Source organism: Sturnus vulgaris, unplaced genomic scaffold (genome assembly GCF_052056855.1).
Source record: "Sturnus vulgaris isolate bStuVul1 unplaced genomic scaffold, bStuVul1.hap1 Scaffold_195, whole genome shotgun sequence".
NCBI classification, from domain to species: domain Eukaryota; kingdom Metazoa; phylum Chordata; class Aves; order Passeriformes; family Sturnidae; genus Sturnus; species Sturnus vulgaris.
In genome coordinates, this window is record NW_028276170.1 from 16743005 (window position 1) to 16758184 (window position 15180).

General features: G+C 52.1%; 1 protein-coding gene across 3 annotated transcripts; it reads left to right on the top strand.

Moving 5' to 3' along the window:
• Positions 1-6493: 6493 nt before the first annotated feature.
• On the top strand, positions 6494-13893 carry LOC148218127 (class I histocompatibility antigen, F10 alpha chain-like). Of its 3 annotated transcripts, none has more exons than XM_088158235.1 (8): positions 6494-6649; positions 8030-8293; positions 8799-9071; positions 9707-9979; positions 10072-10179; positions 10278-10313; positions 10433-10464; positions 11938-13893. In XM_088158235.1, exons 1-7 carry the CDS (start codon positions 6577-6579, stop codon positions 10456-10458), a joined length of 1053 nt encoding a protein of 350 aa, XP_088014361.1. In that variant the 5' UTR covers positions 6494-6576; the 3' UTR covers positions 10459-10464; positions 11938-13893. The 3 variants fall into 3 exon arrangements, with proteins under 3 accessions (XP_088014361.1, XP_088014362.1, XP_088014363.1); XM_088158236.1 differs by having other exon boundaries at positions 11952-12284; XM_088158237.1 differs by having other exon boundaries at positions 11884-11994.
• The last annotated feature ends 1287 nt before the right edge of the window (positions 13894-15180 follow it).

Sequence of the window (15180 nt, forward strand, 5' to 3'; positions counted from 1 at the left end):
GTGCAGAAAATGTTGTTAAGAGCTTTGAGGCTGACAGCTGAGGGACCATTTCTGCAGAGCTTACAAGGCCAAATGTCTCTGGCCACATGTCCTGTAAGCAGCCCCCAGCCAGCAGAGGAATGGGCTGTGGGAATGGCACTTGCTGAGCTCTGGTGTCCCATGCCAGGGCAGTTTGGCACAGCCTGGCTCTGTCGCTCCAAAAAGATTCACTCTATGTTTGCTGTGGTCTCCTGCCACAGACCCCTCCAGCTAAAGGTCTGCAATGTCACTTCAGGTGGCCATAAAGAAAATGAGTCTCAGAGAGCAGAACAGGGAACGAGCTGTGAATGAGATCCTGGTCCTGAAAGGCAAGAACCACCCCAACATTGTCAACTCTTTGGACAGGTGAGTGCTTCAGGTCTTATCCCGTGCAAGAGCCCTGTGTTAATCTTTCATCCATAGTCTGTAGCCTCTTCTGAAAAAGCCTGACCCGGCCATATCTTCAACAACAGCCTGGCAGTTCACTCCCTCCATGCTTTTGTTTGGTTTTTTCTTCAAGCTGAACCCCTTTGCTGTGCCTTATGACAAGTGCTGATAAACCATGGCAGAAATTATTTCCCTTGGCTTCTTCTTCCCAACTCTTTTCCATTGCTGCAGATGCCAGGAAGTCCAGGTTTCCAGAAATGCCTCATTTGCCCATTTTTCAATGGCCTTGCCTGTTTCTGAAGGGACTTTGTGCATGGTTTCCCAAACAGTTGATAACTTTTGTCCCAACTTTTGACCTCCTTGCCTGGATAACTCTGGAAGTTGCATTGCCTTGTTCTGGAGGGAATGGTGGAACTGATGAGTTCAGATGCTGAACCAGCTGGGGGCAAGTGTTGTGGTTCCACACTGATCTGGGCTGTTGCTAAACTGCGTTTTTCACTTGTTGCCATCTAAGGCATCTCCTTTCTCACAGGTGTCTCCTTCTCCTTCAGCCTGTGCAGATTCCAAGGCCTGTGCAGGAATGTCTCTCCATCTGCTCGTGTTCTCATGGACAAGTGACCTGGAAACAAAACTCCACTCGAGGCTTTTCCATGGGGGAATTGAGCAGTGCACATTCATCTCCACGCTGTTGTTTTCCTGTTCCAGCTTCCTCGTTGATGAAGATCTCTGGCTGGTGATGGAATACATGGATGGAGGAACTTTGCAGGACGTTGTCAGACAGACACGCATGGCTGAAGGAGAGATGGCAGCTGTCAGTCGGGAGGTGAGGGATCCTGCTTGTGCTTCCCATGGCTTGGACACGATGGTCCTTCCAAACAGGCTGTGAGAGCAGGAGGGGCTCCATGCTCAGGGCTTTGTTTCTGTGTTGTTTTTAAGAATTGGAGAAGGAAGAGCCTCTGGAGTCAGTGGCCTGCCAGTATCACTACACTTCTACTCTGTTCTTGTCCTCTTTCCTGCTGCTGTGGTACTCTCTCTGTCTTTCTTTGATTTGATTTGATTTGCTGTTCTCAGCTTTGCCTTGAACCATTTTCCTGGAGCTTGTCTGCACTGTCTCCTGGCCTGTCACAGCAAAGTTGCTGCTGGGAGAATTCCAAACTGTCCTTTCTTGTCTGATGTGTTCTGGCCACTGATTTTTACCCTTGTGTTTCTTGTTGTCTCTCAGTGTCTGCAGGGCCTGGATTTCCTCCATTCCAACCGGGTGATCCACAGAGATCTGAAGAGCTCCAACATCCTTCTGGGAATGGCTGGCTCTGTCAAGCTGGGTGGGTGTTCGTGGCCAGGCACGGTGCTCCCGGGCTGTGAGTGTGAGGCTGTTTCCAGTGATGGTCAGAGCCCCACAAGTGCTGCTGCTGGCACTGCCCGGCCCCTGCTGCCAGCTGAGAGCGGCTGCCCCGTGCAGAGAGCTCAGGAGAGGAGCAGAGTGTCAGGAGTGGCTTTGCTCTGGGTATGGCCCTTCCAGAGGGACGGGAGTTGGAATCTAAACTGCAAGGGAATCAGTAAAAGCCACTGCATGAACGCTGAGGGTTTATTGAAGGGTCCAGTTCCATCATTCCTTGGCCACAGCCCTGAGGACTTTTCCAGCTGACTTCACTACTGCATTCTCACACTGAGAGAGGGGAATCTTTGTGCTTGGTTTCCTCATTGCAGCTGTCTTTGACAGTGTTTGTTTCTGTCCTCAGCTGATTTTGGCCTCTGTGCTCAGCTCAGCCCTGAGCAGGACCAGTGCAGCTCCATGGTGGGCACTGCTCACTGGATGGCCCCAGAAGTTGTGACCAGGTCTCCTTATGGCCCCAAGGTGGACATTTGGTCCTTCGGCATTGTGGCCATCGAGATGGTGGAAGGAGAACCTCCTTACTTCAAGGAAACAGGGGCTGTGGTAAGAGGCAAATTCTCCAGGGTTTGCAGAGGCCTGTGAGCACAGGCTGACCCTGCACTGGGAGGAGCTGCTGGAGGTTTCTGCATATTGGGAAGGGAATTCCCAGAGGACTCGAGCTGAACACAGATGAATATTCTGCAGTCTCCAGCAACAATTTGCTTTGGGTTTCAAATTGTTACAGCTCTTCTGTCTATGAGGATGACCTGAAAATGTGAAGCCAGTGTATCAGCTCTAATGTTATCTTGCAAAAAAACCCCAAACCAACCCCAAAACCCTTCCCCAAACCCAACAAGTTTTCTGAAGGAGTTTCTAAAAGAGGTTTTTAAGAGAGGTTTAAGTTGAACTTCCCCGTGACTTTTCTCACTGGGAAGCTTGTCTAAAACATGAAGATGATTGCTTAACATCCCCATAGTCCAACATATTTCCTTCCTAGTCCAAGCTACTTTCTCTGTCATCAAGCCTGAGCTTCTAGCAACCCCAACCTCCTGTTCCTTGCCTGGCAGTTTCTGGGATGGGGCATCAGGAATTCATTTACTTCAGTGTCAGTGGCACTGCAGACGTGTTTGATGCAAGAATCCTTTGAAATAACACACACAGACCACATTGACTCTTGAAAATGGCCTGTAAAGCTGGTGTCCGTATTTGGAGGAGCAAAATGTGCTGTTTCTGATGGAGGTTCCTACTAACAAAGTCAGACAACGAAATGGCCTCTCAAGGCAAGATCATTTGGGTGTTGCAATGGCTGTGGCTGCATCAGGGTTTGGGGATTTTGGCTGGCATAGAAAAATGAGCCGTGAGCAGCACCTCTGCCGGGGAGGAAACTGCCCCCGGAGCTGGGGCTGAGTTACCGGGGTCGATGTGAGCAGCTGTGGGTGTGAAGGAAGCTGGCACAGCGCTGCCTTTGCTTTTCCTGCAGGCTCGGGCTCTGATCCGGCAGAACGGGACCCCGCAGCTGCAGGAGCCGCGGCGCCTGTCGGCTCTGCTGCGGGACTTCCTCGAGTGCAGCCTGGACTCGGACGACGAGCGGCGCTTCTCTGCCCAGGAGCTGCTGCAGGTGAGCGCGAAGCGGCTGCAGGGGAAACAGCAGCGCCAGGGAGGGCTTTTCTTGGGGACCCCCCCTCCGATAATCTCCAGCCTCGCTGCTTTTCACACGCAAAGCAAGCAGAATCCTCGCCTGGTTGGGGTTGGCTGGGTCCATTCGAGGTCATCTGGACCTGGTGACCCACAACGAGCAGGGACATCTTCAAGTGGGTCAGAGCCCTGCCTGACCTGAGCTTGGATGCTTCCAGGGAGGAGGCACCTCCCACATCTTCGGGCTCCCTCTGTCAGTGTTTCCTCTGGTAAAAAAAATCTTCCTTAGACCTAATCTGAGCTCGCTTCCGTCTCTTGAGTTTCAAACCATTCCCCTTCGTCCAGGAACTTGACTCTGGAAAGTAATGGTTCATTTCTTTCTTTTTTATCCTTTGGGCAGCACCCATTTTTATCATCAGCCAAGCCTCTCTCCAGCCTGACCCCTCTGATCGCTGCAGCAAAGCAACCACGGGTGCAGCAGAGGAGACAAAGCACTTGAGAACAGCTTTTTGTTACAGTAGTTAGGACAGTTAGTTATGGTAGTTAGCACTGCTAGTTAGTTAGGGTCGTTAGGACTGTTTGTTATGGCAGTTTTTTGAATAAAAACTCTCTTAAAACCTCAACACCCTTGTGTCCCTGCCTTCTCCCCCTGTGACTCAGCTGCCCCGAGCAATGCGAGGGGAGAGCGGGCCCAGCCTCGCCCAGTGCTGAGCCCCGGCAGAGCCCAGAGCAGCCTCGGCATCTGCAGAGTCAGCCTGGAAGGAGGCGCTTGGAGCCTCCTCGGCTGCAGCCGCCTCTTGGTTACAAACTGTGCGTGGTGGGAAATGCCACTGGTTCTGCAAGAGGGCAGAAGGGGTCCGGGGAAGGCCCAAGTGCTCCATGCAAGGGAAAAACCCACCCAGTGCTGGAGAAAAAACACGCTTTTATCCCCTCCAAAAATGTAATCCTAAACCAAGTGGAACAGGGGAAAGGGAGGAACCCCGGACCTTCGGGCCCTGCGAACCAAAGCGTCCCGCGGGTGTTGGTTTCTGCCGGGCTCGCTGCCCCCAGACCAGCCCAGCCCAGCCCAGCCCGGCCCAGCTCAGCCCAGCCCGGCTCAGCCCAGCCCGGCCCAGTCCAGCTCAGCCCAGCTCAGCCCAGCCCGCGGGCAGGGACACGCCTTTGGAGGAACCTGCAAGGGCGAGCAGGTGAAGGGGCTCCGGCAGTGACGGGTGAAAGGAACAGGGTGAATGTGACTTAAACAAACCCTGGGAATCTGCTTGGAAACAGGGCCAGGGACTTGTAGGTAAGAAGGAACGAAAGAGATTGTCACTTCTAGAAAATGGTGCTAATTGGCATGGACTGTTGTTCAGCCAAGGCTGTGTTAAATTCTTGAACTAGAGAAGAACAGACAAGAGAATTATGAATATTGTTTTACTAAAAAAAAAAAAAAAAAAAAAAAAAGCAGGGGTGTGTGGTGCACATTGGAGGGGGAGATGGAGTGGACAGATCGAGAAGTCTGAACCTTCCAAGGTACAGTCCCGGGGACAGGGCAGCCACCTCTGTACTGCAGACAGGAACCCGGAACAGTGACACGATCTGACTGTGACCCCCATCCCCTGTGTGGGGACAGGGGAGGGAATGGAGAATAACAGGAAATCCGGGAAGGAGGGAAGGGTGAGGGGAAGATGTTTTCGTAGGAATTATTTTCTCATTCTCTTGCTCTGACTTGTTTGATAATGTTATGAATGACGTTCTATTTTTCCAGTTTATCAAGCAACAAGATTAAATGTAGCAGCAAATTTTTAATAGTAACAATTATAAATGGATACAATTAAAGTATTGGAGATGAATACAATCAAAATGCATATATTTGAGAATATAATTTAGTATAATTGAGGTTCGTATAAAGCATAAGCAAAACCGACCGGTGATATGGGGAGTGGCTCCCATTCCTCACGTACCAAAGCATCAAGGCCAAAAATCCTGTTTATATACTATATGCTACAGAAGTTTCTAGAGAACTCCTCCTAGTTTCTATTCCTAAAATCTACATCACTATGTTGTATGGCGCATGCTCTACTAATGGGTTAGGGGGTCTCTCATCCTTTTGAGGGTCTTATTTCCGATGAAGGCTCATCATCTTCATCAGTGTCCGCTGTGTAACCTGCAGGTAGTGCATGCCCACTGTGTGACTGAGCAGATGTTTTCCGTAACAAGACTTGAATTAAATCCCATGCTTGGAATGGTCCCATTTTGGCCCATTTCCAGGTCAAAACTCTATTTCTAGATGCTGCTTATCAGACAGACCTACGTCCTTCTACTATTCGCTTCCAACATCCTCCTTCGACTCCCAACATCTGGAAGATGTCCTTTGTCCTGTCTCACCCATCTCCCCCCCTTTCACTCTGTAACAATTGTCTTCTATTGATCTAAATACAATTTTGCTAATATAGTTACAATTTAATTAGCACGAGTCACATTTATCACAATAATAAATTCAATTAATTTCCCCAAGTCAGGTGTGTTGACCAGTGATTAAACTCTCCCCGCCCTTATCCAGACCCTCGAGCCTTTCCTTATGTGTTCTGTTCCCTGCGCAGTGTGAGGAGGGAAGTGACAGAGAGGTTTTGGCCTCTCTCAGGCATCCCCTTCTCCGGCCCAGGCTCCTACAGAGGCTGCAGGTGAATCCCGGCTCCATCCCGGACTCACCCCGAGCTCCCGGCGGTTCAGGGCAGCAGCGCTTCCTTGGCCTCCTGCCCGGGCCGGGCCCAGCGCCAGGGCCCCGCCTCAGGCGAGGTTTCCGAGAAATAGCGGAGCTCGGGGAAAGGGAGGAGGAGTCCGTGCCGTGTGCAGAGCCCGCCCCTCGCTGCGATTGGCTACTATTGCCGTCACTCCTCGTTCCCGCGCGCTGATTGGGCAGAGAGGGGACAAGCCCCGCCCCAGTGCAGCAGGCGTCCGTGCCGTCCCCTGCCCGCCTCCGCGCTCCCTCGGTCTCTTTCGCTTCCGCGTCCCAACCTGAGAGACCGGGATCTACCCGGCAACCGATGACGTCACATAGAATGGAGTTACCATTGGTGGGAAGGAAATAGCAGCGCCAATGGCGGGGCCGGAGGCGGCTCTGGGGGCGGGGCCGGAGGCGGCTCTGGGGCCGGGGCCGGGCGGGCCCGCAGCGGAGCAGAACGATGGCTCCAGCGCTGGCTCTGGGGCTGCTCTTGGGGCTCCTGGGGCTCCGGGAGCCGGGGGCCGCGACGAGAGGTGAGTGGGACCCCCGAAACCGCGACCCTCCTGAACATTCATTTCCAGCCACCGAGAATCCTCTAAGCCTTCGTTCCCGGGCACGGGATCCCCCCTGTCCCCTTAGCTCCATTTTGGCTTCTGTGACGCCCCCATCCTCTTCCCCAGCACCAGGACCCTCCCGTACACCCTTATGTGGTACCGAGACCCCCCTGAACATGCTTTCCTGGGTACTGAGATACCCCTGAATCTCCATTTCCGGGCTAGGACCCTCCTGCACCCCCTTTTCGAGCATCCCGCTTTTCCCAGACCCCAGTCTCGCCCTTTTCCATGACCTTTGGACCCCCCAGAATTCCCAGCTTTCCGTGTCCCCCCCGTTTCCCACTCCCGCCGCTTCCCGAAACGGCGTCCCAGAGGGTCCCGGGCGTCCCAGGGCTATCAGGAGGGTCGCTGCGGGGATCCAGTGGGACTCAGATGAACTCCCTGGAATTCTTTCTTTCCCCCATCCCCTCCCCCACCGCTCTCCCTCGGTCTTTTTCTCATCTCCCAGGCTGCGCCTTCAGGATCCGCTCGCCTCTCCCAGCCCCAGACCCCCCTTTCCCGTGAACCAGGGACCCCCTGGCCCCCCATTCCTGTCCTTCTCAGCTCCCAGGGCCCCCTTTCCCTCAACATCGGGGACCTCTGGACCCTCTTTCCTGGGCACAGGGACCCCCTGGATCCCCCATCCCGCCTCTCCCAGTCCTTTCCTTGAACCTTAGACCCTTCCCAGCTTTCCTGGCTCTCCCCGTTCTGCTTCCTGCCACCCCAGTCTCTGCACCCCCCAGTTCTTCATCCCCTGCTCCTCCTGCAGGGGGTCCCAGGGGCTCCAGGAAGGTCCCTGGGGGGTCGTGGAGGTTCCCAGGGAGGATTCTGGTCTCTGAGACCCCCTGAATTTCCAGTCCTGGGCACTGGGACCCCCCTGCACTCCCTTATCCCGTACCATTTCCCTCCTGCACCCCCTTTCCCATCCATCCCACCTTTCCCTTTTCCAGACTCCCCTTTTCCTTGACCCTGAGACCCCCCTGGACCCGCATTCGTGATTTTTTTAGTCCCCAGCTCCCTGTTCCCTCTACATCAAAGACCGCTGAGACTCCCATTCCATCCATCCCGGCTCACCCTGCCTTCTGACTCCTCTTTCCTTGGCACTGGGGACCCCTGGACTTCTTTCCTCGGCACAGGAATCCCTTGAAACCTCCATCCCACCTGTCCCAATCCTTGTATTCCCCTTTCCTTCATACTAGGCGTCCCCTGAGCGCCCGTTCCTGGACACTGGAACCCCATGCACCCCTTCCCGACTATCCCAGTTCCTCTTTCATTGATCCATAACTCTCTCAACGCCCCCAAATCTCCGTGTCCTCCCAGTTCTCCACTCCCTGCGTTACCTGCACGTGGCCGTGTCGGAGCCCAGCCCGGGGATCCCCCAGTTCATGTCCATGGGGTTTGTGGATGGGATCCCCTTCACACGCTGTGACAGCGAGCGGGGCCGGGTGGAGCCGCTGACACAGTGGATAAAGGACGGAGCCGAGCCGGGATATTGGGATAGCCAGACCCAGATCTGTGAGCAGAACCAGCACATGGATGCGAGGGACCTGGAGACAGCAAGGAGCCGGTACAACCAGAGCAGGGGTGAGTGGGGGGATCAGTGGGGCTGGGATGGGATATGTGTGGCTGGGGTGGGAACTGTGGGCCTGGGATTTATGGGGCTGGGATAGATCTATGGGTTGGGATGGGATGGGGATCCTTGGGGCTGAGGTGGGATCCATGGGGCTGGGATGGGATCTGTGGGTTGGGATGGGGATCCAAGGGACTGAGATGGGATCTGTGGGGCTGGGGTGTGGATCCATAGGGCTTGAATGTGAATTCACAGGTCACCAAAGGGGCTGAGATGGGGATCCATTAGGCAGGTATGGGATATCTTGTGATCCATGGGTGTGAATGGGGACATGGATCCATGGGGTTGGGCTGGGATCTGTGGGGTTAGGTTGGGATCCATGGGTTGGGATGGGGCTCTATGGGGCTGGGATGAGGCTCTGTGGGTCTCCATCAGACTCTGGCGCTCCATAGGGCTGGAATGGGGCTCTGTGGGGCTGGGATACAATTCCATGGGTCTCTGTGGGTACAATCCCTGCAGGTCTTCACACAAAGTTACGAGTTTACGGCTGTGACCTCCTGTCCAACGGGAGCATCCATGGATCCTTCCAGGATGGCTACGATGGGCGGGATTACATCTCCTTTGACCTGAGATCCAGGAGATTTGTGGCGGCCGACAGCGCTGCTGAGATCACCAGGAGGCGCTGGGAGCATGAGAACGTGGCAGAGGTGTGGATCAATTACCTGGAAGACGAATGCCAGGAATGGCTCCAGAAATACATCGGATATGGGCAGAAGGAGCTGGACCGCAAAGGTGGGAGCAGAATTCCTGTGGGAATGTGGGATTTGGGAATGGAGGATTTGGGAACATGGGAATTCTAGTGGGAATTCCATGGGCAGATCTCACCCCCATCCCATTCCAGTTGGAATTCCTGAGGCAGATCTCACCCCCATGCCATTCCAGTGGGAATTCCACGGACAGATCTCACCCCCATCCCATTCCAGTGGGAATTCAGGAACAGATCTCATCCCCATTCCATTCAAGTGGGAAATCCATGGGCAGATCTCACCCCTGTCCCATTCCATGGAATTCCAGGGGCAGATTTCAACCCCATCCCATTCCAATCCGAATTCCATGGGCAGATTGTACCCCATCCATTTCCAGTGGGAATTCCAGGGGCACATGTCTCCTCCATCTCGTTTTACTGGGAATTCCATGTCCAGATCTCACCCTTATCCCATTCCTGTGAGAATTCCATGAGTAGAGGTCACCCCATCCCATTCCCATAGAATTCCATTGGCAGATCTCTCTCTCATCCTAATACAGTGGGAATTCCATTGGCAGATCTCTTCTCCATCTCATACCAGTGGGAATTCCATGGTTAGATCTCACCCTCATCCCATTCCCGTGGAATTCCATGGATGTCTCTCACCGTTATCCCATTCCAGAGCCCCCTGATGTCCATGTGTCTGGAAAAGAGGAACACGGGACGCTGATCTTGTCCTGCCACGCGTACGGATTCTACCCCAGCTCCATCGCAGTCAACTGGATGAAGGGGGATGAAATCTGGGATCAGGAGACGGAGTGGGGCGGGATCATTCCCAACAGTGACGGCACCTTCCACACCTGGGCCAGGATCGAGGCGCGGCCGGAGGAGCGGGAGCAGTACCGGTGCCGGGTGGAGCATCCTGGAATGTCGGGGCCTGGGATCTACACTTGGGGTGAGGCTGGGAATGTGGAATGTGGGAATTGGGAATTTGGAATGCTCAAATGGGGATTCCCCTCCCCCTGCTCACCATCTCTCGTTTCCCAGAGCCGACAGCTGGCAGGAATCTCACTGTGGTGGTCGCTGTGTCCATCATCACTGCCATCATCATCCTCATTGTCCTCATTGGATTTGTCATCTGGAAGCGCCAATACGGTAACACACGGGATGGGGGCTGGGAAGGGGCATGGATCCACCTGGCACTGTTCTGGGAATCCTGTGCCACCAACGCTGATCCCACTGTTTTTCCACAGGGAGGAGGGACAGGAATGAATACAGCATGGCAGCCAGTGAGTACCAGTGGTGGATCCAGCTCTGGATCCCCTCTGTGCAGATCCCAGGATGGATCCTGGGGTTAATCCTGTTGTGTGATCCGTGCTAGAATCTCATGGATCTTCTCTTTCTGCAGGAAATGATGTGGGAACAACAGCCTGACCACAGGTATGGAGCGGGATGAGGGTGGGATTCCAGAGAGGGATCAGGGCAGGATTGGACTGATTGGGATCAGGGAGGGATTCTGGATCAGAGTAGGGGTCCAGAACAGGATCAGATGGAATTGTGGAGTGGGATCACAGCTGGATTCTGGAGCGGGATCAGGTGGGATGGATGGGGCAGGATTGGTGCAGGGTGGATGGGGCAGGATTTGTGTGAGATGGATGGGGCAGGATTGGTTGGAATTCCAGAGAGGGATTGGGACAGGATGGGTGGGGCGGGATTACGTAGAATGGATGGAACAGGATTGGTGTGGGATGGATGGATGAAGTGGGATCAGGGAGGTGTTCCAGAGCAGGATCAGTTGGATGGATGGAGCAAGTTTGAGGCAGGATCAGGTGGAGTTCCAGAGCAGCTCCCCCTCTCCATGGGCTCCAGCCAGGTCCATCCTGCGGGATGGGGACAGGGACAGGGTGACACCGTGACCCTCTCTCATCCCGGCAGGAATCACTGCCTGAGCAATCCCCAGAGCTGGATCCAGCCCCTTCCTGTGGTAGTCGATTTGGCTGAGATGGACTGGGATTTAGCCCAAATTCCCTATAAAGAAAGCACAAATTTAAGACCTTGGGAGCCAGGCTGTTAAAAAGCAAGGCCTTAGACATTAGGTCTGGCCCCTGCCCTGCAGATGCAGAGGCTTTAGCCTAAAACCATGGGCTTTGTAAGGACATGTCAGGCATGCCTAGGCACGTCCCTAATTCTCATTTGTCTTTGGACCTTTGCCCTCGGGTATCCCTGGGTATATCCCTCCCCCTGGTCTTTGGATGCAGCCTCTCAGATCACATGCTGCTTCTTCTTTCTTCTTTCTTCTTTCTTCTTCTTCTTCTTCTTCTTCTTCTTCTTCTTCTTCTTCTTCTTCTTCTTCTTCTTCTTCTTCTCCTTCTTCTTCTTCTGCTTCTGCTTCTCCTTCTCCTTCTCCTTCTTCTTCTTCTTCTTCTTCTTCTTCTTCTCCTTCTCCTTCTCCTTCTTCTTCTTCTTCTTCTTCTCCTTCTCCTTCTCCTTCTCCTTCTCCTTCTCCTTCTCCTTCTCCTTCTCCTTCTCCTTCTCCTTCTCCTTCTCCTTCTCCTTCTCCTTCTCCTTCTCCTTCTCCTTCTCCTTCTCCTTCTCCTTCTCCTTCTCCTTCTCCTTCTCCTTCTCCTTCTCCTTCTCCTTCTCCTCCTCTTCCTCCTCCTCCTCCTCCTCCTCCTCCTCCTTCTCCTTCTTCCTCTTCCTCTTCTTCTTCTTCTTCTTCTTCTTATTATTATTATTATTATTATTACTATTATTATTATTAGCCACGCTGTAACCCGGTCAGGCTGGTGAAGCTGTCACAAAGGGAAAAACCCCCATTGCATTACAACAGGCAGCCATATCAGATTCCACGTGTTCCAGGTTAAATTCACATGGAGGGGAAACTGGATTTACAGAGATATCTAATGGCTTTAGGTTCCATGTTGCAGAAGCTCCAGAATTACATCCTGCTATCCAGACCCATAGGACTGGACACACCTGCACATCCCTTCCAGCCTGGACACTGGGTCTATGTGAAGTGGTGGGACAGTGATCCTCTACAAGCCAAGTGGAGAGGACCATTCCAAGTCCTGCTGACCACCCTCACCTCAGTCAAAGTTGCTGGCAAAGGACCCTGGACTCACTGCTCCAGAGTTAAGAAGGGTTCTGCTCCGGAAACAACTGAAAATGCAGAGACTGATGCAGATGAAAACATGTTTTAAATTATTCCTCTTCTGTGCCTAAAGAACTGTTTGTAATAATCATGATTCTTTTTTGCATGATAGCCGACTATTCAAGACATTACTACTGTTAGATATTTATCTAATAGTTAAGATATTTATCTATTGTTAAGGGTTAGCTTTCTTTCCTTTTGTTTCTTCTTACCTATAGAATTTTTCCCATTAATTGCTAGATAATTCTAACTGCAGCTACTTGTTGGTGCTTGAGAAAACAAAAGGTTGGCCTGGCCCAGGTAAAAAGGAGGGCGGGGGTGGGCAGCTACTCAAGGCTTTGGGTTTTGGAAGACACGTTTGGAGCTGCTCTTGCTCAAGGAGAGGAAGTCCCCATGACCCAGCACAGAGCTGCTGCTCCTTCTCCTCTGGGGTGAGCCTCTGCTCGTAAGAGCAGCCACTGACCTAAGGCCTTATTAACCCCTTCCTCACTAAAAGAGGCACCGATCACCCTCTGCTCACACCCAGCTGCCGCTGCCCGCTGCTCCTTCAGCGCTGCTCTGAGTTTCTCTGCGCTGAAGCCCCGCCCTGCCCTGCCCTGCTGGGACGTCCTGAGGTTCGAACTACTGCCGAAAAATTCTCTGATACATCTCGTCCACCAGCCCAACATCTTCTGTTCATATCTGCTGTTCTAGCTTAGTGCTTTTCAGAGTCCGGCAGGGGCACTGGGATTGACTGCCCCAGGGCTTTGAGAAGCAAATCCTCTCCTCCATCCTTTCCCATCTCGGCCAGAAATGCTGTCACAGGCTCCCTGGTTCTGTTTGTTATTAATTCCATAGTTGTTGTTTCCTTGCCTTGTTATACATACCAGTAAGAAACTGTTATTCCTATCTCATATCTTCGATTAAAACCCCCTTAATTTCAAAATTATAATAATTCAAAGGGAGGGGGTTTACATTTTCCAGTCCGAGGGAGAGTCCTGCCTTCCCTAGCAAACACATGTCTTTCAAACTGAAAGAAATTTTGGTGCCCAACATTGGGCCCGACAGCATCGAGAGAAAGGGGTGAAAAAAGAACAGTTCTTGAGTGATCTCATTTTTTGTGTGTGCTGAATGCAGAAACTTCACTGGGTGGCACCATGTGGTCGAGCTTACCCTAGTTTGGGTGGCACATAGTCATGGCTATATTTCTCCCATTTGCAGCCCCTTATCTTAACATGGCTCCTGTTGAATCATTAAAACAGATATGTTCAGGGACAATGACTCTCTAACTGTTACCGTATGGACTAGAAATCCTGAATATTAGAATATAAAGTGTATAAACCATAATAGTAGTAGTAATGCTAAGGCTTGAAGACTGCAGTCCCCAGAGTAGGCCCTGGGAAACTAACTTAAGAATGTGCTGTGCTAAGAGCATGCAGAACCGTTAGTGATAAGGTTAAAGTATAAACATAAATAAAGTACTGGTGGTGGGCAGTGGCGCCAGAGAGAGATTGAGGGGGAGAACACTATAGTCCTAAGATAAGCAACCATGTAGGATTTATGACGCCAAAATGCTATCTTCAAGGTGAATGTATCTACAGAAGAATGTGTACTTCTGCACATAAACCATTTGTAAAAGGGTATAAAAAACCCTCTAAAAAGGGAACCAGCGGGATCCTGACTTGGGACGCGAGTCCGCAGGTCCCCAGGCCCTGAATAAAGCACTGCATAAACTGACACTCTGTTAGTTTGTGTTTTACTTGGGGTTTCGGGCAGCAGTTTTGGCGACCGCGGCAGGACTCCGGAGGCGGCAGGGGCGGTTCGCGAGCTGATCTACTCCACGCCGGCACCAGGTGATTTCTGGGGAGACATCAACCCGTGCCCGACCCCGCGCCTGACGGACGACTGTGAGGTAAGCCCGCAAGGTGCTTTATTCTTTATTGAAAGGGAAAGCCCGCCGATTAAGACGGGACGGTGATCCCGCACCGGGGCAAAGGACGTCTTAAAGGTTGTGGAAAAGGAAGCCTAGGCGCTGGTCGTCAGACGCAACAGTGATTGCGCAGATCCAGCACTTGCCACTCGCGGCAACGAGAAAGGCAAGAATTGTGGTAAAGGGTGTGTGAGTGTGGAAATAATAGTAAAGTGTGTGAGTGTGAGTGTTATGATGCCTTTTAAAACCTTTAAAGCTCTGGCTAGTTGGGGGATGGAAATTCCGAATGATTCACCCTTGAGCTGTTGCAACATTGGAAGGTGGGGAATTTTGGTCAAGAACTGAGTAAAAAGAAATTGATTGATTTTTGTAATCATGTGTGGCCCCACTACGAACCTGAGGGTATGCAATGGCCCCGAAATGGTACTCTAAATCCTGATATTATAACTCCTCTTATGCACTTCTTACAAAATAATGAGAAATGGGAAGAAATTCCGTATCTTGATTTGTTTTATTGTTTGAAAAATAAGCGAGAATGGCAGAAGGAGTGTGGCATTATGGTCTTAAAAACAGCAACAGATGGTTGTGCGGGCTGCAAAGGGTGGCAGAAAGGGAAGGAGTATTCTGTTAAGTTGTCAGACCCTGAGGAGGATGTTTCTCTGTTGGTAGCACCTAGTGTCCCTCCCCTGGAGGAGAGTGAACCGAGTGAGTCGGACGAAGAGGTGAATGAGGAAGAAAAGGGGGGGGATTTAGAGAAAGGAAAAGTCGTTGATAAGCCGCGTACTCCTCTATGTGAAAGGACCCGTAGCGGGCAGGAGAAGAAGGGAAAAAGGGGTGCACAATTGATGGCTCCGTTGCGGGAAGCGGTCGGACCCCACGGGGAACGAGTAATGGTGAAAGTTCCTTTTTCTCCTAATGATTTGTTAATTTCGAAGCAGTCTGCGGGGGCTTATCGGGAGGATCCTGAACGGGCGGCAAGGGTAGTGAAAATGGTGATTAAAACACAGAATCCAGACTGGAATGATTTACAGGTCTTACTGGATACAATAATGGACTCTACTGAGAAAGAGATGGTGTTTAAAGCTATGAGGGAAAA

Bases quoted from the DNA above. Each gene is read 5' to 3' on its own strand.
- LOC148218127 (XM_088158235.1), top strand. From the start codon at position 6,577: ATGGCTCCAGCGCTGGCTCTGGGGCTGCTCTTGGGGCTCCTGGGGCTC. The intron at 9,072-9,706 runs GTGGGAGCAGAA...ATCCCATTCCAG, and splicing joins GAAGGAGCTGGACCGCAAAG to AGCCCCCTGATGTCCATGTG. The intron at 10,314-10,432 runs GTGAGTACCAGT...CTCTTTCTGCAG, and splicing joins TGAATACAGCATGGCAGCCA to GAAATGATGTGGGAACAACA.